Below are 25,652 nucleotides of genomic sequence, written 5' to 3'. Positions count from 1 at the left end.
GCTCTTTGTTCTGAGCAGCAAGGTGGGAATAAGCACCTGGAGACCAGATGTGTTCTTTTTTTCATATATATTTATTCCAAAATAAAGATATAAAAATCTAAACAAATATATATTTTTAATTATAAAAAAATATAACAATTGATTTTGATTTAGCATGGCTTACTTAATTTTTAAACTGCAACAACTTAAAGAGAAGGCTTTTAAAATTCAATAAATAGAATAAATACTATTTTTTATCTTTATGCTCTGCCTCTCATCCTTTCTTTCTGGAAAACTCCCAGGAGGCTGTTGAGAAACGTCAGTGTGTTGCCTGTAGTGGTTTGGTTGCACGGCTGTTCACAGGAAAAATTCTGTGGGGATCAAAGTGAACAAAGACGGAGTGGTTATAGCAGTATGGAACCCAGCAGCCCAGGAACTGCCCTGCCCAGAAGCTGCTGAGGGGAGGGGGTTCCTTGGGGAGAAGCTGGGCAAGCAGCAGGGAGCTTGAGACACAGAGCAAATGGATGGGGAAGCCCAGGGCTAGCATTTTGTGTAGACACGCAGGTGGCTGACTTTGTGGTAGGATTTCAGGACACACACACACACCCCTATCAAATGCTCCTAAATTTCTTTATTAGGGAAAACCTTTTCTTGGACTCTTTGAGGCCAACAATTTTGTTACTGTCCTTTTGGGTTGTCCTTTCAGGGTCATTTATAGCACAGTGGTGAAGGGCAGGGCCTTGGGGTCACAGAGACCAGAATTCAAATCTCAGCTTTGCCACTTATTAAATACTAGAAGACCAGTGCACGAAATTTGTGTACAGGGGTGGGGGGTCCCTCAGCCCGGCCTACACCCTCTCCAATCTGGGACTCCTCGGGGGATGTCCAACTGCTGGTTTAGGCCCGATCCCGCAGTTGGACATCCCTCTCACAATCCGGGACTGCTGGATCCTAACTACTCACCTACCTGTCTGCCTGATCACCCCTAACTGCTCCCCTGCTGGCCTGATCACCCCTAACTGCCTCTGCCTGCCAGCCTGATGCCCCTAACTGCTCCCCTGCTGGCCCATTTGTCCTAACTGCCCTCCCCTGCCAGCCTGATCACCCCTAACCGCCTCTACCTTGGTCCCCACCACCATGGCTTTGTCCAGAAGGACATCTTCCAGTCTAACTAGCACATTATCCTTTCATTAGTATAGATGTAGCCTTAGGAAACTTAGTTAACCTCGCCGAGCCTCAGTTTCCTCCTCTCTCAAGCGAGGGTGATAAACCTGACAAGTCTGGAAGGTAGCCACGCAATGAAACGGTATATATTAAGCCCTTAGAACCACATACTGTTGATGGTAGAAACATGTTCCATTGGTTCTCAAACTTCTGGCCCTTTAATACAGTTCCTCATGTTGTGACCCAAGCATAAAATTATTTTCGTTGCTACCTCATAACTGTAATGTTGCTACTGTTATGAATCGTAATGTAAATATCTGATATACAGGATGGTCTTAGGCGACCCCTGTGAAAGGGTCGTTCAACCGCCAAAGGGGTCACGACCCACAGGTTGAGAACCGCTGCATTAGGCAGCTGAGCGAAGGGCCCTCAGCCTTCTATGAGCTCAGATGGCAGTGCTAACTCCCAAGGTGCCCACTCCCCTCCCCAGACCTCCAGGGACAGGGTATAGGCTGCAGAAGATAACATGCAGATGGGCATGTAGAGCAAATGGCCAGCTTTCACCTGGATCTGGGTGAGTTTTCCTTTAAACACCTCCTTAGCCAACCCTCCCCCAAACCTTCTTTAACCTGCAGGCTGCAACTGCCATTCTGTTGCTAATAGGTTAGCAAATTGAATCTCTGGATAAGTTAGTGTTCTGTGGGCTATGGCCCCGACTCCCTAGATTTTAGCATCTAATTACAATCAGATTCAGTAGGTGGAGAGAAGGTGTTTTTAAAGCTAGGGAACATCGGGCTCTCCGAGGCAGCACTCACTTAAATCTGTGGTTCTGATTCATTTTCTGATATATCTCTTATCGACCTTGAACTACCAGTTCCACCGTCATCATCCATTCTCACTCAGACAGACTTGGCATTCCATTCACATAGAAACAACTGAGCCGAGTAGGGATATCACAGATGCAAACACACTCACTGGACACTTGCTGTTCTTCAGGGCTCTGACCGTTTTCCTCACCCGATTGAAAACCAGGGGGAAACTTGCTTGCACTGTGGTGTTGGCCATCTGGGCCAGGCCCTCCTGGAAGCAGGGTGTGGTGCAGTTGTCCTGGGAATATTGAGAGGGAATTAGAAAAAGAATGCTTTTAGATACTATTTTAATTTAACCAATGGAGCCAAAACGGACGATGTCCCTTGCCAGTCTAGGAAATGACCAGTGTTTCTGGGGAGGCCCTTCATCCGCAGGACACTCCCTGCAGGTTTCAGGATATTCTATCCAGGGAGCCTGAGGCCTGTGGGCCCTGGAAATCAGCCAGTTCAGAGTCTCCTGGTCAAACAGTGCTCCCTGTTCCAAGTCTGGCAATAGTGAGTTTGAAAGTCAGAGAAGAAAAAGCCCTTGCACACCAGCCGGATAGGATGTGCCCATGAATGCAGCGGTGTTTCTGCAGGAGCTAACCTCGCGGCTGGGACGAGGGGCGGAGGGGGTAGAGTTGCGTGGTGCTGCCTGTCCGGTTCTCAGCTGCTGGGTGGGCCTGCCCTCAGCTGGGGCAGGAGCTCTGGTTCTCCCAGTCCTTGCTTCAGAGAAAGTAAGCAGGGCCCTTTGGATAAGTTCTTCCTCCTCAGCTCAGCCAGAAAGTTCCTGCCAGGCTTCCTCTCTGCTCAAGTGGGCATTGAACTTCCAAAAGCCCTTTCCACTTCCCCTCCACCCACAACCTTGGCCACTGTCCTCCCAGAGGCCTCTACATCAGCTAAGTAGACAGTGCGTCCAGAGAAAAGATGAAGCGTGGCCGTTTTATTTACACTGCTTTGCAACCTTAGAGTTATCGTCAAATGAATTAGAAAGTAATGTGATATGGGCTATATCATCTGTTATCATTTCCGTTCCAGTTTGATTTAATAATGCACCTGGCACAGCTCATTTAAAAGGACAATCAAGATTCTTTTTTAAATATTAAAAAGTGATCAAACTTCTCAAGGAACATAGAGCTGACCAACTACAAAGAAATCTATATGATATAGAATTCCCAGAGCCTGGTTTTTAAAGGAAATACTAATCGGTAACAGTTGTAATTAAGTAACACTTGCTTATCTAAAATACCAAATAAAGCAATTATTTTTGCTTAAACACTTTAAACAAGAACGAGATCAAGATTATAGGCTTTTACTATACTTACGGAAGGAATGGGCAGACACAAGCAATTGGTCACCTGCAAAAGAGTAATTTCAAAGTGAAGATTCCAGATATGGAAATTAAATTCAGCTTGGAAAGATCTTAACAGAGCATTTACTCACATTGCCGCTACAGCTGCATTTTGACAGTGGATCTTTCTAAAATAGATTAAGAGACAAGAACCCTTAATGTGTGATGTGTTTTTCATTCCCCTAAAATAATGCACTTACATTTCAGTAGCTGCCTTTCCCACTGGTGCCCCTCTCCGCAGCTTACCTGTAGGTTATCAATGAGGTGCGTGACGTCCTTGATCCCTACCAAGGTCAAACACCCCTGCCCAGCCACGGAGCTGAGGAGAAGGGCAGAGGCAAGGGCCACAGTCAGGAGCATCTTGACACAGAACTGGAGCTCAGCGTGCAGACACCTTCACATCTAGGCGTATTTAAAGCTCCCTTGCAAATGTGGAAAAACCCCGACATCAAACTGATACCAAGTGCCCACTTTTTCTTTGTAAGTTTAGGTCACTTGACATTGAAAAAAAAAAAAGATATACATATTATAGCAAACTGAGTCACTTGGCAAAGACTATGTTGTATTATCTCAGGAAATATCATTCCTTAGAAAAAATGCTTTTGAAAAGGTTGGGTGTGAAGATGCTATAGGAAAAGTTAAAGATCTTAAAACACACACACACACACACACACACACACACACGGCAGAGGTTCTGGTTGTGAGAGTTAAAACACTCTCCATGAAAGCCCAGGGCTGTATTTTCCCTCTTTCACTTTATTGGAAATGTAATAGAGTAATAGCCAGACATGGGTGTTCTGAGGAAGGTGGGGCTGGGCTGGGTGGGAAGAGGGTGGCGGACGGGGCAGGAGGATGAGAGATAGTGCAGTTTCCTGAGCTGCTCTGTGGGACAGGGTTTTTGCAACCTCAGTCTTTGCAAACTCAGTCTAGTCACTGCTACCTCAACCTTACTGTACTTTATTTCCAAATCTTAACGATATCTCTCTCGCCTGGGGCCAGATTCTGCCCCTCACACAAATGCATCCCGAAGCAAGTATTCCTTTGAAAAAGGGTCTCAAGAGGATCTCTTCACTGTAAGAACAAGAATGCAGCAAGCGTGCCTGTTAGCACTGGCCTTGAAAGACTACATAGCACTGTGCTACACAGAGTGAAAACTCAGAGCTTGCAATGGGATCGTCGCTAACGTTTATTGAGCACTTACTGCATACCAGTCACAGTTCTAAGCACTTCATGGGAACCACGCCATGGAAGGGTAAGCCAGGAGTTGTGGTCCAAGTCAGTGTCTCTTCTCCCATTGCCCTTCTGCTCACTCAGCTCAGGCCTCTGGATAGAAGGGAGGGGCTTTGACACCACCGGCTGCCCATCTCTGAAGGGCTGGAGGCCCGTCCTGTCCTGTGCTGTCTGGGGAGAGGGCTTGATGGCCCATGAGCCAGAGGCCTGGTCTTGGTGTAGCCACGTACCCACCATCACTGGTATCTGGAGTAGGTCCTGGTTTACTAGGAGGAGCCGCACATATTCAAGTCAGGAAAAAAGTGAGCAAACTAACATTTTTTTTTCTCCCCAGGCCAAACTCTGGCCTGCTCAGTTGGGCTTGGGTCACCACCCTCCTACCCACTCCAAGAGCTGGTGCAGGGAAAGGTGATCAGGGGGCACCGGTGCTCCTGGGGCAGGTTACCAGCCTTTCCAAGCGTCAGTGTACCGCCAACCCTCACCTGCATGGGAACCGGGCGGATGGCCCAGTCCTACCTCCTGGAAGGGCAGGAGCATTCCATTCAGGATGCTTCCTCGGGAGTGAGCCAAGTTTATTGGGAACTTGGGCTGGTCTCTTTCATACCCTGCTCACCTTACCTACCACCCTCCAGTCACAGTGGTTTCTTTCTAATTCCAGCCTCCAGACCTTTGTTCTTGCTAAGTTCTGCCTGGACTGTTCTTCCTCAATTCTTCCATGCACATCCATTCTCATCCTTGAGGTCTCAGTCCAAACGCCTCCTCCTCCATCTCCTCCATGAAGCCCCCCCCGACCACAGTAATCATTGCAATCTTCATAATTCTGTCTTGATATCTATTCCTCCTAGGACAGTGGTCTGCAAACTGTGGCTTGCGAGCCACATGCGGCTCTTTGGCCCCTTGAGTGTGGCTCTTCCACAAAATACCGACTTCTGCGCATGGGCCATGAAGTTTCAATCGTACTGTACGTGTGCACCCGCACGTGGTATTTTGTGGAAGAGCCACACTCAAGGGGCCAAAGAGCCACATGTGGCTCGCCAGCTGCAGTTTGCCGACCACTGCCCTAGGGGGATATTAGTTCCATGACAGCCAACATGACAACTGATTCTTGTTCATTACTGTATTTCCAGGTCTAGATGAAGTGCTCAGGAATTACTGCTTAGATAAATAAATGACAAATTTCATTTTTTAAAAGGGTTCTTAAATTTATATTATTTATGAAGTGACCAATAGATGTTCCCAGTGGATCCGTAACAAAAATAAATACAACATTTTAAAAACCTGAGCCAGGAAAGCATTTCACAAGTGATTAAGCAATGAGCCACGTAAACATGCTTGTTGTGTAGTCCCTTGAGAATGTTGAAGTGCTGTTCAGCCTCTTCTCCCTTTCAATTCTGACAGTAACTGCATGAGGAAGGCATGTCCGTTGTGGGAACTCCAATGCTGTAAAGGATGAAGCAGAGTTAGGTGACTGTGGTCTACAATTCTTGCCCACTTCCCCACCCACTCAGTTATAGAAAAAAAATTAAGAATATTTAAATGGTAGTTCAGCAGTTCAAAACACCATTAGAACAGCAGATGTTTATCTAGGCAGGCGACAGCTTTTGAGGTTTAGCTTCTAGGATTTCTTTCAATATCAAAATGTAAGTATGCAAATGACCTCCTGCAGAAAACATAAACCAAGCTCAGAAATTAATTACTCATTATTTTAAATATCAAGAAGATTGGAAAGTAGGATGCTTACCAAGATTTAGTCTAGATAGCATATTTTACAATAAATGACAATACTCAACTCACTTATTTTGTTCCAAAGATAACATATGACATTTTTATTTTGTGATAAAAAAAGCCCATGTGTCATGAATTATTTCTTTAGGAATAAAACAAAATAGTTAATTGTTCTGGGAAGCCACAGCACAAAATGACACACGCAAAATGGCATGAAATTTCTAAGTAAAACCCATTCTGCGTTTTTCTCTAAACAGCCAAGAGATAACTAATTATGAGAACCCTCGAGTACTAATTTCTTAATCAAATAGTTATGTCGAAGTCGATCGGTATTTCCCAACCAATGGGATGGGCAAGCCCCGTGGAATGCGCTGGTCCTCCCCACAGGAGCTTCTTCCCAGGGAGTGTGACTTCCAGCTGGGTGTCCTGCACCTCTTGCCTCACATCCCTCCTCAGCGAGTTCTGGGCCCTTTAGACACAGGGCTGACTGGGCCCTGTTCGGCTCCCGCACCATTTCTGGAGCTCCAGACAGCCCCCCTCCCCGCCCCACTCCTCACTGTCCAGGAGCAACAATCCGGTCCGTCCTTGTAAATGGAATGTTTATGGCCTCGCATCGACACAGCCCATCATTAGCTGAAAGATGCCTCTGTATTTGTCAGAGACTATGGGACCCCCTTTGCTGCCCCCATTTTCTTGGTGGCCATCTAATTAAGAAAGAATGAGAATTCCTGCTCAGGGTCGCACTGGGGAAGGCCCTAGAACAGCGGTTCTCAACCTGTGGGTCGAGACCCCTTTGGGGGTCGAACGATCCTTTCTTTTTTTTTTAAATATATTTTATTGATTTTTTACCGAGAGGAAAGGAGAGAGAGAGAGAGTTAGAAACATCGATGAGAGAGAAACATCGATCAGCTGCCTCCTGCACATCTCCTACTGGGGATGTGCCCGCAACCCAGGTACATGCCCTTGACCGGAATCGAACCTGGGACCTTTCAGTCCGCAGGCCGACGCTCTATCCACTGAGCCAAACCAGTTTTGGCTCGAACGACCCTTTCACAGGGGTTGCCTAAGACCATCGGAAAACACATATATAATTACATATTGTTTTGTGATTAATCACTATGCTTTCATTATGTTCAATTTGTAACAATGAAATTGGGGGTCACCACAACATGAGGAACTGTATTAAAGGGTCTCGGCATTAGGAAGGTTGAGAACCACTGCCCTAGAATCTGTTGAACCCTTAAATGCAAGGTAACATATTAAGCACTTTATGGGGAAGAACATATCAAGCAGAGGGAACAGATGGAACAGAGAGGGCCTCTGTTTTGATAGCTACTGTGTGCAGGTCTTATTTCCTAGCTGGTTATTAGTGGTGCATAAATAATGAGCTTCTGCTCTGAGCCAAGGACCACATTCCTTAATGGCCGCAACAACAATCATTAATCACTAACACATCCCCTGCAGGCCTTTCTGCACTACCCAGAGAGGGGTCCCTGTGGCGCTGTTCTGGATTCCTGTTGTCTTTTCTTCCTCAATATCCGGAGCCCTCAATGTCCTGCAAATGAAGGAGGAGGATGTCCTCAAAGTCCTTGCAGCAGGAACTCACTTAGGTGGCACCAATCTTGATCTCCAAATGGAACAGTCCATCGACAAAGGAAGAGTGATGGTGTCTACATCAGAATCTGAACAGAACCCGGGAGAAGCTTCTGATGGTAGCTTGTGCTGTTGATGCTGTTGAAAATCTGGCTGTGGGATTGGGCCTAAACCGGCAGTCAGACATTCCTCTCACAATCCAGGACTGCTGGCTCCTAACTGCTCACCTGCCTGATCGCCCATAACCACTCTGCCTGCCAGCCTGATTGCCCCCAATTGCCCACACCTGCCAGCCTGATCACCCCTAATTGCCCCCTCCTGCTGGCCTGCTCGCCCCCAACTGCCCCCCCCCTGCTGGCCTGATTGCTCCCACCTATCCCCCAACTGGCCTGATCACCCCCAATTGCCACCCCCCCCCTCCCCGCCCCCCCTCCCCCCCACACCACATCCCAGGCTGGGGACAAATGCAGGCAGCGTCACATCAGCACTGGGTGGGGATGCACATAGGCAGCATCACGTCAGCGCTGGGTGAGGATGCTGGGTGAGGATGTCACATTAGCACTGCGCAGGCCTCCGCTGGGGGCCGCCCCTGGGCCGGACCGTGTGGAGGCCCTCCTGGTGATGGATTGTGCCAGTGTAATGCAAGTCCCTGACTCTGCAAGTTCCCACCCACCCGCGCCTGCTGCGCACACAGCCTGCTGATCGGTCATTACACGTGAGGGCATCCCAACAATTTGCATATTACCCTATTATTAGTATAGATGATGAGAAACTGAAGTTTTAAAAAACTAAATGACTTGCCCAGGATCACATGGCTATTTATTACTCGATAAGGAGCCATTTTCTTTTGAGCACAGTCTGGACAGTATCATGCAGATTTTGGTATGTAGTTTGCCCACTCTTATTAATTTCTTAATAATCTGTAATGTCACTTTTGGTTTCTTCTTTGATGGAGTTCCTGTTGTTTTTGCCTCTGTAGGGAGCCTTTTTGTTTCTTCACCAGAAGTTGACTAGTTGTGCTCATTCTTTTTGATTCCTGCCCATAGCCCATTTGATCTTAAGATCACACTCCTTTTCCAGTAAAAAAAAACCAAAACTTTTCTATTCGTTTTTTGATCTCCAATCTCCTTTCTCCCCCTATTGTATATATGTTGAAATCTCCTAAACTTATTTTTCATACCTTTGCTTTTGTTGTTTTTATTTCTGATTTCTGGGGAAATTTAGGATTGGATCTTTTCGCAATTCAATTATCTGAAGAACCCAACCCCTTGTTTAACAGTCTCTATTTAGGTTCTTTCTCCCAAATATTTTAATTTTAATGGTTTTTAAAGTTCAATATGCATTCCAAAAAGTATGTAACAAGCTCATAAAGATTGCCTTGCACTATTTTTATAAAAAGGAGGCAGGAAGATGATACAAATGACAAAGCTATATAAGATGGCCTTTCAACTTTCCACTAAAATTAAATTAATTAAACATTCCACTAAAACTCCACCCTAGACACAGCCATCTAGCATGTCTTTCTCCCAAATCTGATACCCACTGCCAGACCCCCAAACCAGGTTATGGTTCTGGCTTACTCTCCCCAAACTTCACTGAAGTACCTCTCCATCTTTTCTTTAATACTGTTTTTATTTAGAACAGTTTAAGATTTACAAAACAATTGTGAATATAGTACAGAAATTTCCCATATACTCCACATCTATTTCTCCTATTATTCACAGCTCACATTTGTTGCAATTAATGACCCAATCTTGATACCTTATTATTAGCTAAAGTCCTTACCTCATTCGGATTTCCTTAGTTTTTACTTATTGTCCTTATTCTGTTCCCGGATCCCATTCAGGTCACCACATTACACTCAGTCCTCATGTCTCTTTGGGCTCCTCTTGGCTGTGACAATTTATCAGACTTTTTTTTTTATGAACTTGACAGTTTTGAGGAGCACTGGTCAGGTATTTTGCAGAATGTTCCTAAATTGGGATTTTCCTGATGTTTTTCTCATGAATAGACTGAGTTTATGTGTTTTGGGAGGAAGACCATAAAATAAAGTGCAGTTTTCATCATAAAATATCAAAGGTACAGATATCAACATGACTTATCCCTCTGGATGTTGACCTTGATCATCTGGCTGAGGTCGTGTTTGTCAGGTGTCTCCATTGTAATATTTCTCTCCACCCCCACCCCGCATCCCAGCCCCCACCCATGCTGTGCTCTTCGGCCGGAAGTCACCATATGCAGCGCACATATAAGAAGCGAAGAGTTATGTCCCACTTCCTTGAGTGCTGAGTATCCACGTAAGTTATTTGGGATTCTTCTGCATGGGGCTTGGTCTCGACGTTTATTTATTTATTTATTTAGATTATTTATATTAATATGGATTCACAGATACTTATTTTATACTTTGGGTTACAATCCAATACTGCTCTATTTATTTTGTTGCTCAAATTGTTCCAGCTTTGGCCATTTTGGGAGCTGTTTCCATTGCCTCTTGTGTCTCCTTTGACCCCATCATTGTGGCTTTTTTTGATTTTGTGTTTTGATCACTGCATTACTTTCTGGCATTACAAGATGCTCCAGGCTCATCTTGTCTATTTCCTTTGCTGGTTTCTTCATTGGAGAATGGCATTAGAAGGCAAGATTAAACCTAGCTGTGCTTATTGCTACTGGGGTTCTAGTTTTTTCACTTGTGCAATTATATTTTTATATATTCAAGAATTATTAAATATGGCCTCCTTTCCATAACAGCCTGCTCTTATTTCCTCAACGCAATGTAAAATTAAAGTTATAAATATAGATACACACAGGAAACAAGTGAGGGAGAAGCTCTTTTATTAAATGCTTTTTCACTCAGGGTTATTTGTCCTGAATGTTCCATTTAAACTGCTGAGTATTTTTATATATCTGCTCTTTTTTTTTTTTGCTCTGCTGATGCATATGTATAGCTGTTCAGAAAGATAATCAGGATTGGTAGCAGAGATGGGTCCCGATGGAGACTGTATAAGCCAATATGATTTCTTTTCATTCTTAGCAAAAATAAAGGACAAATTATGATGTATACTTTTTTTCAGCAGCTTAGAGATCCACTAGTTTGTTCAGCACAGGGATGCTAACAGCCACTTGGGTGGAACGTCACCTTAGCTCAAATAAAGTCTACCTCAAAGGGGGGCAGGGTTGTATGTATCAGCAATTTAGGATTGTAGTAGAACCCACTTCTGTGCACCCCCTCAGATCTGTTAACATTATCTAGTCAGCCCCAAATGCAAACGATTGGCCTCTGTCTCAGTGTCCACCTTTCTGCCCTGTTCCCTTGGGTGGAATGTATCAAAATTACTCTCTCCTTGGCTCCTGGCTCAGTCTTCTCACAATCATGGCAAACCCTGCTCTTCCTCAATGGCTAGTGACAGGTCCTAGAAACCCAGCCCAACTTAGAGGCCAGATTTCTCACTACCTGCTCTCCAACCTACCAGGTTACTTAGACTTCCAAGGTCACTCAGTTAGTGAGAGACAGAACCAGGATCCAAACTATTTTCTTTGTATTATCACATTCTGCCTCCTAGGCTGACCATTAAAGTAATGATCTTAGCCATACTATTCACAGACTATTATGACCATAGTCTAGATAGGGTCAATTTCATTAAATAGGTAAAATGGAATAGAGAAAACGAATACTGTGAATAGTGTGAAGGCAGGGCAGGGGTGGTAGGCACCTGGAGCTCAGAGCAATGGTGGGAAGAGGAGCAGGGCACCGGCACCATGCATGTCCCAAGGATTTGTTTCACTGTTCTTTTTGGTGGAAAAGAGCCTCCCCCCGCTGGCTCCATTTCTACCATCTCCAGAACATCTGGGATGCCAAGCACAGGTTCCCAGCAGAGGCCTCACCCACAAAGCCATGTGCTTTAGTGTCTGCCTGAAAGAATAAAAGACCGATGTGTTTTCCAAGTTGATTTCAGAAAAAGATAAGCAAAAAAAGAAACAGTCACGATGCTTCATAAGAGCAGACTGGAGGATCCGGTGGAGAACCTCTGAAAGTTCTCAGTAACAGATGGGAGATCCCCAGTGGCCAATGTTCATTGCTTCAGTCATCCCGGTGGGGTTTCAGTTTGGCTCAAAGAGCACAGCATTCACTGAATAGAGCATCTCCTTAATTAAAAACGGTGACATGATTTTATGAAGTTTTGTTACCAATGTCCCTTCAGATAAGGAATTGTTTTATTCATTTCAACCTGTCCTCATTGTCCCTTCTAAGGAAGCATTGAGAATCTGGGTCAGGATCAGAGTCAGGTGGGTCAGGATCCTTTTACAGGCTTGAGCTCTTGGGAACATTTAATCCCATTGAGTGCTCCCTTCCTCTGGAAACTGGCTCCTCTCGTGGCCCTAGAGAGACCACATTTGCTCTTAACTGTGTTCCTCTTCCATACACTACCTCTCAGTGACTCTCACTGGCTCCTTCCCCCATCCAGCCTCTCCTGACTGGATTGTCCCAGTACTATCTTTTGGGCGCTCAGATTTCTCTACCATAAATTTGATGTTCTTATTCAGATGCTGATGACTCTCAAATTGTATCTTGAGCAGTTGACAACTTCATTGAGCTATAAACTCATGTTACAAGTGTAATATGTTTAACTATGTCCAGATTTTGTTCCTCTTAAGAATAATCATATCAACATTTCCCACACCCCCTCAGCCATCAAAGTACAGCAGTGAGATTGAAAAGAAGTTTTATATCTTTCAATGCACTAAGATTCAATATGTACAGAGAAGCTCACCCTCCTGACTCTGCTGGCTGGGCTGTGATGGTTGCTAGGCCAGGCCAGGAGAAGAATGGACCAGGAGGAATGAAAGTAGGAAGCCCCACTCATCTGTTCTGCCTAGTACCCTGTGTGGCACCCAACCTACAAAAACACGGCCAGCAGCCCTTCTCATTCTGTGCTTGTCCCTCTGATCTGTTATCCACCAGAAACCAGAGTGGCCTTTTTAAAAACATGAATCACATGTCTCTGCCCTGCTTGAAGACCCTCAGTGTCTTGCCTAAACCCTTAGAAGAAAGTTTCTACCTCCCCATGGCCCATGGTGCTCTGCATGCTGAGAGCCTGCTTCCATCTCCAGCCTCATCACGCTCCCTCACAGTCAGCTTCTCTCTTCACCTCCTACATGATGGCAGCCTGTTATCTGTGCTCTTGCTATCCTCCTGCACTGGAAAATGCATGCTGGCTCCCTCTTGTCATTCGGGTTTGGGGTCAGGTGCCACCTCCTCGGTAAGGATTGTCGTAAATGTCCCTATTTCTATTGCCCTCCTCCCAGACCCTCCGTCATATCACCTGTTTTGTTTTCTTGATAACATTTATCAACCTCTAAAATAATCTTTTTCATTTATTCATTTGCTTGTCTCCTCTGTCTCACACAAAAACAACAATTTCAAAAACAGGGACCATTTCTGTCTGGCCCACCTCTGTCTTCAGAGTCTTGAACAGTGAATGGCGCATATTTGTGGAATGAACACTTGTAGTAAAGAATCAATGGTGAGAATTGCATAGGGTGCTATTGTGTTTCATAAAAAGGCTGCAGACTGCTGACCAGAAAAGCCAAGACTTGGGTATTTCTCCTAGAAACAGGGATGTGGGCTCAGAGACATACACATGGAAGAATAAACACAATACACCAATGAACAATATAAAGTAAAGTGTGGTTTTTTTATGTTTCATAAGTTTAAAAATAGTTGCTATAAAGTACTCGGCTTGAAATGTAAAACTATTGATGGAAACCATCTATAATTGAGACTATTTGTCTAGATTAGCAGTTGCCAAGCGATGGTCCCTGAAGTCCAAAAGATTGGCAACTGCTGGTCTAGATTACCATATGAATTAGTCTAAAGATTTCTTACCTACAGAAAACCTTATTTAATAAGTAATTCACATGGTATACTACATGTTCCTAATTCAATGAAGATGATAGTGAAATATATCCCCCTTTCCTTTTTATAATGTATAAATTTTAACTAAATATCACATGGTAAACCATGCCCTTCATTTGTGTGATTATGATACTAAGAAATCTTTTGGGGTGTCTTTCATGACTGAATTTAAAACTAGAAAAGAGCAAGTTTTAAAGTAGTGAGTACTTTTACAAACCAATGCAAAACAAATTATCTTGATGCCCATCTTATTTTCTGACTCTGAAACTTTTTTATTCACCATTTGTCTACATCCTGTTTGTGGTTCAAAAATTCTGATCACAAAGAATGATATAACATATACTAAACAATAATTCAAATAAAATAATCTTAACATCTATTCATCATCATTATTATTCACTGCGTTACTAAATCCAGGAACTGCCCACTTTCACACAATTTACTCTAATAGTCAGCCCTTATAAATGAATATTACTGATCATGACTAAGTCCTATTGTAAACAGTTCATGGAACTACAACAATTAGGACATTTATCAAGTGTCATCATCTTCTGTTACCTCATTTGCTCCTACTATTCAGTCCTATGAAGACAGGCTTTGGTTTGAGGCTCTGACTTGAAGTTTCTCTTCTTATGGTTTCTTCTGTTAATTTAGAAAAAACAGTAGTTTCATAGTAGACTAGATTTCATAGACATATTTTAAGATCACTATAAAATGCTAGTTATTAATATAAACTCGATTGAACAGTAAAAAAAAAGAATTAATTTTTACTTGAAACCCACTCTACTTTTCTTCTTAATATTTCTCCCTCCCTCCCTCCTTTCTCTCCTTCATCTACATCTGATTTTCAATGATTCACGAAGCCCAGTGTGAGGCAACTACATATGATCACATTTATGAAACACCCTATTGATGTGCCTAGAACACATTAAACACCATCTTTTGCTTACATGAATAAATTTTTCCCTGATGTAACATGGTATGGGGAAAAGACCTGTATTATCATTCAGAAAATATTGAATAATTTACAAGGTATAGTATATAAAGTTCAGTGTGGAAGAAAATTCATTGGAATGAAAATCAGTAGCTCTGATTTCAAGTCCAAATTTTGTTCCCAATGTGCTGTGTGACCTTGAGTCAGTCACACTCCCTCCATTGAGCCTCACTTTCCTCATTTGAAAAATTAGAGGATGATTATCAAGGTTCTTTTAATCAAAAATGATAAATCTAGCTAAAGCTAGTTCAGGCAAAAAAAGAAAGTGTCTCAACTCAAATATTTTCAGGTATGGCTGGATCCAGGAATCAGACAGCATCACTGGAACACATCTTTCCCTCAGCTCTGATGATCTCTGTGTTGGCCTCTATTGGCCGAAGGGAAGTAGCCTCTGTAACTTCATGTTTGCATCATCTCAGCTTATTCACTTTACAGAGAAGGAACTCTATTTCCCAAATTCTGTAAACCAATCTGAAGGAAGAACTTGGGTTGGGTCTGCTTTGGTTACATGGCTATCCTTTGGACCTATTTATGCTGGTTGGGAGTAGGATCTATCATTGGCCAAGTATGGGTCACATGTCTTCCCCTGAAATTGGTTTGGAGGAGCGATCTTCTAGGTTCCTGCCCTGGTGTCCATTGTTCCGGCTACAGAAAGAAGCTAGAAAGATTTGGGATAACACAAGTGTGCTCTCAGCCTTCCCAGCCAATCTGTTTCTCTAAACCTTTGACAGATGAGGAGACACTGAGCCCAAGAGGCATTTTACAGCAATTCTATTGCCCATTTGCTTTGCTCATCTAGTGGCTCTGTCCTGGCACATGACCGTAAGCTTGGTTACTTACTAGGAGGTTTCTATGGCCAGATTGTGATGAAGGCTGGGCTAAAATTCACACCTACCCTCTCCCAACCAGTGTCCTCTCCACACCACCTTGGTTTTTCTTTGGTCAAGCAGATAACACTGATTTACCATTTGGTGCATGGTCATGGCATTACTTCAGTGTAGAGGCAAGCCTAGGAATAAGTTAGTTCCTCCTGGGCCCAACTCGAAAATCTCCTTAATAGTTTATATGATTTGCATTCCTAGAACAAGGGCATTTTTAGAGCATGCTGGCTGACAAGCTCAGTCAAGTATCACTACTTTAGACTGGAAGGATATGCAGAAGGACTATGCTGAGTTACAAGACCTTTCGCAAGAAATGCACTCAGTCGTTTCCAAGCACACACAAAAGCAAGACGTGGCATGTACACTGCGGAGATCACAGGACAGCAGTTAACTGTTTGGAACCTTGATTTCCTCACCTATAAAATGAGAGAGTTAGACTAAATGACTTCTGAGATCCTCCAGAAGATGGTACATATATGACTTAAGACCTGTTGGCATTTCTTTCAGACGTTAAGACTCATGGGGCAGTTTATTTTAAGTAAAGCACTTTGGAGTCTGGTCTTGTGAGTGTCTGTCCTACTCAACTTTATCTCCAGGGCATAGGCAGTCAGAGTCCTGCTCCCTAAAACAGAGGCTGGACCTGGCTTACTGATGCCTGAAACTTCACCACTGACACCTCACTTGTTTTGCTTCTGGCTTTGTTTTCTCCAAAAGATATATAACCACCTTGGAAGAGGCAACTTTTTAAAGCTATAACAGAAGCTTTCCTGTGTGCCAATTTTGAACGGATGAAGGGTCCTGGGCATTTGAAGAGGGGGTCTAAGGTGCTAGGAGGCATGCCATTGGGAGACCGGGGCACCAAAGCCACACTCTAAACATTTGGCAACTTTGTGGGAGCTCAGTCTCAGAAAGAACACTTATCTTTACCTTACAAGTGTGGTCAGCACAGAGCACATGTGTCACTCACACTCTGACCTCAGGAAAACACTTGGTTAACCGCCAACAGTGAGCCCCACTTCCTTTCCAGAGCCTTCCTGAGTAATATGCTCAACCATGACATGCTGCGCAGACAGGAAGAATCCAGGTAACTAAGATAACGGCCCAAGGACACCATGACACTCTGTTGACATGGGCATTTTTAGAACATTCTGGCTGACAAGTCATTTCACTTTTTTCTTATACGAATAAGCCAGGCGATAATAGACTTTCTAAGGTTTAAACGGCATATTGTAATGTCAAACTGCTACTTGGGTTCCCCTTGCACGTTCTCATCCATTATGAAGGTGTCAAAAGCCAGTGAGATCTTAAATCCATGAAGCCTCTTGCTGCGAACTGATGTAGAATAGTGAAGAATAACTACATGTAATTATGGTATTCTTTTTAAAAAATTCATTTTAAGATGTTCAAATGAAAGGTACTATTTAATACTTAATTTCAAAGAAACGTGAAATGCATAAACATGATTATATGCTATCCTCAGTTTGAAATGAGAGAATTCTATTTGTAATTCTATATCAGAACTTGTGCTGCTTTCCCTGGAGTAGGGGTGGGAGAGGTAGTGACAGTTATACCAACCTATCTATAGGCTTGTTCTATCTATCTATCTATCTATCTATCTATCTATCTATCTATCTTCATCATCATCATCATCATCATCATCTATCTATCATCTATCTATCTCTATCAATCCCTCCATCTTCTGGCTACTAGACCAATTTTGTGAGATGACAAGACATTCATTTACTCATTCCCTCTATAATTATGCACTGAGTACGCACTATGTGCCACGCACTATTCTAAGTAATGAGGATATAGCAGTGCACATAACAGACCAACACCTCTGCCTGTCTGGAGTCTCCGTTCTAGTGGGAGAGAAGCGAACCATATTGCAGTATATAGTGGTTATACTAAGGAGACAAAAAGCAGGTGGCATGTGAGTAAAGCCCTTGGGAGAATAGAGAGTAAGCCTCGCAGATACCTGTGGGAAGAGCATTCTAGGTAGAGGGAAAAGTAAGTACCAAGGCCCCAGGGCAGGAGTACCTGGAAGGTTTGAGGAACAGGGAGGAGGAGCCCCCTTAGAGTGAGGGAGGGGAGGAGAAGGCAGCAGAAGATGAAGTCCAAGAAATGGAGTGGGGGATAAAAAGATTGAGGGAAGGTTTCATAGGTACTTAAAAGGTGTGGCTTTTACTCTGAGTGAGGACACAATTGGAGGGTTTCTAGCAGAGGAGTGACATGAGCTGACATTCTAACAGGACTACTCTAGCTACTATATGGTAGGCACGGCTGTAGATGGTTAATAGACTTTCATGGTGACCACATCGTAAGGCATATAAATGTCGACTTACTGTATTATACACCTGAAATGAATACAATATTGTATGCCAACTATACTTTTTTAAAATTTTATTAAATTGTTTGGGGTGACATTGGTCAACATGAACATATAGGTTTGTGAAAAGGACCTTTTGCTCAGATCCATTACCTTTTATGGATGAATAGGGTCAAAACTCCATACTGAGAACAGTTAGGAAAAGTGCTAGGGATGCTATGAATGTTGTGTAAGAAACACTGTGACTTATTAATTAATGTTTTAACACAATTTCCCAGGTAGTTAACTCAAGGAAATGCAACTAAATTATATTCAGAAGTCAGTGAAGCAGTTGACTGCTTGTAAGTGGCAACCTACGCATGTAATGCTACAAGTTTCATATTAGTGAATTTTTCTGGGTTGAAAATGAAAACCCTGTTACACAGGGAAATACATCAACATAACAAGTTTGACTGGGTTCTCTTCTGAAGCACCTGTGCAATTATTCTGCTAAAAGTAACCACTCACTTTCAGGATATGACTCAACAGCAATTTGCTTTTAATGAAACACACTTCATTCAATAGTGGATGGTGTCGTGATTTCCTTTCAGAGATTTGAAAAGTTTCCTAAAGGTAAGAAGGTTTGATCGATGTTGATAAAGAAAAATGAGTAACAAAATGTTCTCTGAAAAGTAAACATCTTTAAAATATATATATTATATACACACACACATACTAGGGGCCCAGAGCATGGGGGCGGGGGGGGGGGGGTGTCCCTCAGCCCAGCCTGCCCCCTCTCACACACTGGGAGCCCTCAGGGGATGTCCTAGTGATGGCTTAGGCCTGCTCCCTGCTCCCCTTGGGGATAGGGCCTAAGCCACAGTGGGAGGTGACCGGGCTGATCAGGGGAAGACACCAGTCCCATCACCCTGCTGCTGCAGCCACTGCCAGTCACCGCAGCCAGCAAGGTTTGTTTTATCAACACGGACTCTAGTCCCTTCACCATGAAAAAATGACAAGTTTCTTTAGGCATTTTTAAGATGTGTCTTTCATATATTGATAATTTCTTTATTATTTTTTATCCTCACCTGAGGATATGTTTCCATTGATTTTTAGAGAATGTGGAAGAGAAAGGGAAAGACAGAGAGAAACATCAAAGTGAGAGGAACACTTTGATTGGTTGCCTTCTGCATGAGCCCTGACCTGGGCCCCAGCCATGGAGGAGCCTGCAACCTAGGTATATGCCCTTGGTCAGAATTGAACTCAGACCCTGCCATCGGCAGGCCAAGGCATTACCCACTGAGCCAAACTGGCTAGGGCAGGATATGACATTTCTTAGCCCTCCAGCAGTGGACCTTCATTTTTTCGTCAGGAGTGTGGTGAAAAACCCTAGATCACCTTTTTGGATTCTTATTACCCAAGTTACTAAGAATATTACCAGTGGTATACAGGGAGCTTAACCAATGAGCAGTCAGTAAAGGTGTTTCCTCTGTAGTTCACACCAATCGCCAGCTTGCCCCCTCCCTCCCCCCCAGGCCTGATGCCTCTGGCCCAGGCTTCAGGCCTGGGAAGGGGACCCCCATCTCCCCCCGATCAACAGCTCCACCCTCACCCAGGCCTGATGCCTTGGCCAGAGGCGTCAACCCCCATCATTCTCTGATCGCCAGCTCTGCCCCTTGCCAGAGGTGTCAGGCCTGGGCAGGGGACCCCTATCTTCCCCCGATCACCAGCTCCGCCCCCCGCCCAGGCCTGACGCCTCTGGCCCAGGCGTCAGGCCTGGGCAGAGGACCCTCAGACCCCTCCTATTGCCGGCTCCAACCCTGCCCAGGCCTGACGCCTGGGCCAGAGGTGTCGACCTCCATTACCCTCCGATTGCCAGATCGGCCCCTTGCCCAGACCTGACACCTCCGCCAGAGGTGTCAGGCCTGGACAGGTGGCCCCCCTCTCCCCCCGATCACCAGCTTCTGGGGCTTCTGGAGCCGGCCTGCAGCCTGGGATGGTGGCTTGTGCTGGCAGCTGTGCTGTCCCACCCTGCCTGTGGTATGCAAATTAGTCGCCATCTTTGTTGGTGGTTAATTTGCATATTGCGCTGATTAGCCAATGGGAGGTGTAGCGAAGGTACGGTCAATTACCATGTTTGTCTATTATTAGATACACACACATATACAAAAATGGTCAACAAGGATTTGGGTGTAGGGAGCGGCTATAGTGTCAAGCCTCAGACTGACCTGTGGCAGGGCCATAAACAAGTTCCACCTTGGAGGGCAGAGCCCTCCTAGCATAATTAAGCTTGATCTTATAGTCTTCCCTTGTTCCAAGGTAGCTAATGGGCTGTGGGAGGTGCAACAAGTGCTGCCAAAATAAGGTGAAACTCACAAGAACATTGTAAACATGTTGACCACTCCCCTTGTTTTGCTTTGTGTGCTCTGACTATATTTGGCTTACAGTCTGTGTCACTGTGTCCTCATCCAGGCACAAGTGAACCTACCTGTATTCTCTTGCCTGTCTTCTTTAATCCTTCACCGCCCCTCCTCAGGTTCACCCCTGGCCTTACTGGACATGGTTCATTTGGGGATCTAAAATATACTCTTTTACTAGGACACAACCCAAACTGAATACATAGGCTACAAATCACAAAAGAAAATAGCTCCAACTCTCACACATGAGATCTGCTCCCTTCTTCTGCAAGAAAATCACTCCTCCTGCCCTAACCGGTTTGGCTCAGTGCATAGAGCGTCGGCCTGTGGACTGAAGGGTCCCAGGGTCAATTCTGGTCAAGGGCATGTACCTTGGTTGTGGGCACATTCCCAGTAGGAAGTGTGCAGAAAGCAGCTGAATCGGTGTTTCTCTCTCATCGAGATTTCTAACTCTCTATCCCTCTCCCTTCCTCTCTGTAAAAAAATCAATAAAACATATTTAAAAAAAAAAAGAAAGAAAGAAAATCATTCCTCCTAAATCCAGAGCTTTCTGTATTCTCAAAAGTCTGGACTTTTCCTGAAAGCCCATCTTAGAGCCCAAACCACTCCAAGTGCTGGGTATGCATGTGGTCAGAAAAGTGGTTTCATTTAGACTTTTATTTGTACACTAGAGGCCAGGTATATGATATTCCTGCATGGGTAGGGTCCGTAGGCATGGCCAACGATCAGGACTGATGTGTGGGGTGACCGGCGGGGTGATTGGGGGGGCGCCACTGGCACCTGCCTTGGCCGGCCTGGCACCACCCACTTGCTGGCCCTGCCCCCCTACTTCTGTGGGGCGACCAGCGGGGTAACCGGGGTGGGGGGGCATCCCCCCGCTGGCACCTGCCTTAGCTGGCCTGGGGCCTGCAGGCTGGAGGCAGCTCCTGCATTGAGCGTCTGCCCCTGGTGGTCAGTGCGCATCATAGTGACCATTCGGTTGATTTGCATATTAAGCTTTTATTATATATAGGATGTTTTGCATACCTCACCCCATTTTTTCCCATAAGACTCACAGGAAAGATTTGAAGATGGAACTCTTCAAATGTTGAGCTTTATAATTTTACTCAATACATGGAGTCCATACAGGAAAAGGTAAAAACCAGACACGCTGTGCTCTGTGTTAATTTCTGCAGTTGTAATAAGTGTAATTAACACTGCCATCCAGGAACCTTGCTGCAGGTGTGTGTATGTTCAGCGGTGATGTGAGCTGTCGCGAACATTATTGTCCCGAGTACCTAGCTGCGTTGCACGAATGTTTGCATTTTTGCACTGTTCTTTGTCCTGGATTGGTTATCATTGTCATCAACTGGCAAGCCTTGCTGATGTCTTTGAGCTTGTTTTTCCAATGTCTCCTTAATAATTTGTAACAAAGAGCTGCCCTACTTCTGTTTGGGTACTTGATGGGTGTGTTTGCTGGCAGACCACTGCTATGATGTGGCATTTTAAATATTACTTCTATTAAATATTTTTTCTAATTCCTCTGACAATTGTTCTACTTTATGATCTCAGTGTAATTGACTGGCAATACAGCATATTCCTTAAGTTGATTCAAAGTAATCATTTAAAAAAATCCCTTTGAATTTCTAAGCCCAGTAAGTTAAACTACTGCTTTCCTAATTTTCCATCTCAAGGTATGTCATTTTTTAAAGATTTGGAATTAACATAGGGAAACTTTCCATAGACAAGGAAATCAAAATTTAGTAACTTGAAAGAGTTTATTGCTCTTTATAAAGAAATGATTTCAGTGTTAAATTTTTCTTTTTTGTTCAAAAGACTAAGAAATTTTCATAGTTGCTAATGACTACTTTTTGTAATGCCCTTAAAAATGATGGATCACCAGGACAGATGTGACCTACTAACCTACTTTTATTAAATTACTTTGAATGACTGACCCTGTTTTTCTCAATGGTCCCAGACTTGTGCTGACAATCAAATAACACAGGGTCTTGCCTTTCATAGATAAAATAACTGTAGAAAATTATCTCTAGGTTAACAACGTATGTCTATGAAATGTTTAAACATGGCAATAAATTGATTTCTTTCTTTTAAAACAAGTGTACTTGCAGAATTATTTTATTTGAATTACAGCTTTTAAAAACTAGGTAATCTACAACGTTAGAAAACACAATTCAATGTTATATTTTATTTTAATGACATTGTACTATAAAGCATAAGTGAAAAGCAACAGATTAAAAATCATTTTTCTTCTCTGTTTTAAAAAATAATATAAGTTCAGAATCACAGGGCTGTGCAAGACTAGGCTATCTTACATCAGATAGAACACAGTGTTAACAAAATCTCTACGCAATCCCCTTGACTTTATTCACTCTTCAAAACAGGGTGATGGCTTTGAATCAATGTTGTCAGTGATGACTAACCCTGACCCATTTAGAAATGCTTATTTCATAATCCCCCCTGTTTATGGGGGACTTCATGCTGTGTTTGAATATGGTGCCAACAGCAGTAAGTTTTTCCACATTTAGAAACACACTAGTTGGCATTTGTGATTTTAAAATGCATAGCTTTAATTTTTTAGTAAAGTCAAATAGTTCCTTTTTATTTACTTATTTTAGCTGGGTACAGTGAACTTGTCTTGATGGTGCAAGACAAAGTAGGGCTTCCTAAGCCCCTCCTCTTCTTCAGGGGACCTGAGATGAAAAATATGGAGGTCAGGAGATTCTCAGTGTGTTTGGGGATTGATATGGGGGCAGGATTCACCAGCCTCTTGCTGGGGCTGGTGGTCCAGGGGGCTCTTACTCCTTGGAGGTCATGTAGACCATAAAGTCCACCACTCTGTTACTATAGCCAAATTCATTCTTACCAGGAAATGAGCTGGACAAAGTGGTTATTGAGGGCAATGCTAGCCCCAGCATCGCAGATGAAGAAGTGGGTGTCACTGTTAAAGTCGCAGGAGACAACCTAGTCCTCAGTACAGCCTAAGGTGCCCTTGAAGGGGCCCTCTGATCCTTGTTACCTTCTTGATGTCATCGTATTTGTCAACTTTCTCCAGGCGGCAGGTTAGATCCACAACCAATACATTAGGGGTGGGGATATGTAAGGCCATGCCAGTGAGCTTTGCATTCAACTCAGGGAAGAACTTGCTGACAGCCTTGGCAGCGCCGGTAGAAGCAGGGATGGTTTTCTGGGCTGCCCCTTGGACATCATGCCACAGATTCCCAGAGGAACCATCTGTGGTCTTCTGGGTGTCAGTGATGGCACGGACTGTGGTCATGATGCCAAAGTTGTCATGGATGACCTTGGCTGGGAGGTCCATTGCTGATAATCTTGAAGGAGTTGCCATACATGTCATGGTTCATACCCATCACAAACATGGGGGTATCTGCAGAAGGGGCAGAGATGATGACCCTCTTGGCTCCACCCTCCAAGTGAGCCCCAGCCTTCTCCAAGGCACTGAAGACACCAGTGGACTCCACAACATATTCAGCACTGGTTTCACCCCATTTGATGTTGGTGTGATCTCGCGCCTGGAAGATGGAAATGGACTTCTAGTTCTCAGCCTGGACTCTGCCTTTGAACGTGCCATTAGTAGAATTACACTGTAACATGCAGGCCATGTAATTGATGTCAATGAAAGGATTATTGATGGTGACAATATCCACTTTACCAGAGTTTAAAGCAGCCCTAGTATCCAGGCGCCCAATATATCCAAATCCATTCACTCCAACCTTCACCATTGTATCTCAGGGTTGCAGCTGGCACTGCATGGGAAGACACAGTCTGTTGAACAGGGGGAGCAGAGAGCAAATAGTTCTTTTACTAATTTCATTAGGGGAAAACTTAATATAAAAAAAAATATGAAGTGAACGCTGAATCTCAAAAATCTCTTGAGTAGGCAAAAAAAAAATCTTAACCTATTTAGAAAATAGATCATATACCTTTTTAAATATTAAATACTGAAATTTTTAAAGGAAAGCAGGATAAATCTTCAATTAAATTCATTGTAGGGTTCTCATGGAACAGATGATAACAAAGCAAATCTTGGAGTATCTTTTTATGTAGGTAATGTGTTTGGTAACATGCAAGGTATAAAAGGGGAAATATACCTAAAATTTTCTTTGGAAAGCAGATAGTTTATATATTAAAGCAAATATGGCATTGATTTTTACCGTCATTTGCTACCTAGTAAGAAGCCAAAAATGAATGCTTTTTACTAGGCAGTAAATATTACTGACATATATTTTTCTCTCAAATAGGATCCATGGGCAATTTAATTGTGGCATTCTGAAATGATGTTAAATCAAATATGATTTAACCCCTGTGTAGTAAAGAACTAATCTTAACCAAAGAGGAGTCTGAGCTTTGCCTTCAACTCCTGCAGTGTGATATCTAAGACCTCGGAATGCTCTGCCTGATAAGACAGACTGTCTTTGTTTACTTGGGGCTTTGAGCCACACCAAACGTTCTAGCAATATGACTTATGGTGGGGCATTGGGCCACACAGTTATCAACTGGACCTGTGGGGGGACTGAAGACTAAAGGTCAACCACAAAGGCAGCCAACGTTGCCTATATGACCAAGCCCCAGTAAAAACTCTGGGAACATCCCCAGTGAGCATCCCCAGTTGGAAATACTCCATGCATATTGTCACGCATTATTGCTGGGAGAATTTAGTGCTGTCCATGACTCCACTCGCAGTTGACAACTGGTAGCTCCCATTTGGAGGTTTCCTGGACTCTGTCCCATGCATCTCTTCCCTTGGCAGCCTTCAAGCTGTATTCTTTCACTATAATAAAGCATCACCATCAATATAACAGCTTTCAGTGAGTTCTGTGAGTCCTTCTAGAGAGTTATCAAACAATCTGAGGGTGATCTTGGAGATCCCCAAACTCACAATTGTTGTTAGAAGCAGCGTAGTCTTGAGGATCCCTAATACCTGCAGTTGGTGTCAGAAGTAACTGCAGTTTTGAGGACTTCCCTCTTCAAACTTTATAAAAGTGAGTCCTTTTTTATGCTTAAAAATAATTTTTTTAAAAAGAACAGAAGTATAAGACAATATTTAAAAAAAGAACTGAAGTATAAGATAATAATTTTTGTGAAAAATTGGTTGCCCGATTTTACTAATGTGACAGTCATTATGACTGTTTCCAAACATTCCAGGTTTCTCCTTCCAGGTGAGTGATAAGATTGGATTGTTTCACCCACTTAAAATTAGCAGTGGCCATTTTGATTAGCTTTGACCAATGGA

General features: G+C 43.6%; 1 protein-coding gene and 1 pseudogene across 1 annotated transcript; both read right to left on the bottom strand.

The window, feature by feature from the left end:
- Nucleotides 1-239: 239 nt before the first annotated feature.
- IL9 (interleukin 9) lies at nt 240-3,702 on the bottom strand. Its single transcript, XM_070414205.1, has 5 exons — nt 3,589-3,702; nt 3,435-3,470; nt 3,317-3,349; nt 2,119-2,250; nt 240-350 (listed from the first exon to the last, which is right to left on the bottom strand). Exons 1-5 carry the CDS (start codon nt 3,700-3,702, stop codon nt 240-242), a joined length of 426 nt encoding a protein of 141 aa, XP_070270306.1.
- A 19,497-nt stretch (nt 3,703-23,199) lies between these two features.
- On the bottom strand, nt 23,200-24,141 carry LOC139011665 (glyceraldehyde-3-phosphate dehydrogenase-like; annotated as a pseudogene).
- Nucleotides 24,142-25,652: the final 1,511 nt, after the last annotated feature.

Source organism: Myotis yumanensis, unplaced genomic scaffold, assembly GCF_028538775.1.
Source record: "Myotis yumanensis isolate MYYU_CA2020_CCGP unplaced genomic scaffold, mMyoYum1.0.hap1 SCAF_5, whole genome shotgun sequence".
Lineage (NCBI taxonomy): Eukaryota > Metazoa > Chordata > Mammalia > Chiroptera > Vespertilionidae > Myotis > Myotis yumanensis.
The sequence above is the reverse complement of the archived record's forward strand: the minus strand, read 5'-3'. Positions and strand labels throughout refer to the sequence as shown.

Coding starts and splice junctions, on each gene's coding strand:
- IL9 (XM_070414205.1), bottom strand. CDS start 3,702: ATGCTCCTGACTGTGGCCCTTGCCTCTGCCCTTCTCCTCAGCTCCGTG. Junction 2,251..3,316: donor TGTGTCTGCCCATTCCTTCC/GTAAGTATAGTA, acceptor CAATATTCCCAG/GACAACTGCACCACACCCTG. Junction 351..2,118: donor TGAAGAACAGCAAGTGTCCA/GTGAGTGTGTTT, acceptor TGATCCCCACAG/AATTTTTCCTGTGAACAGCC.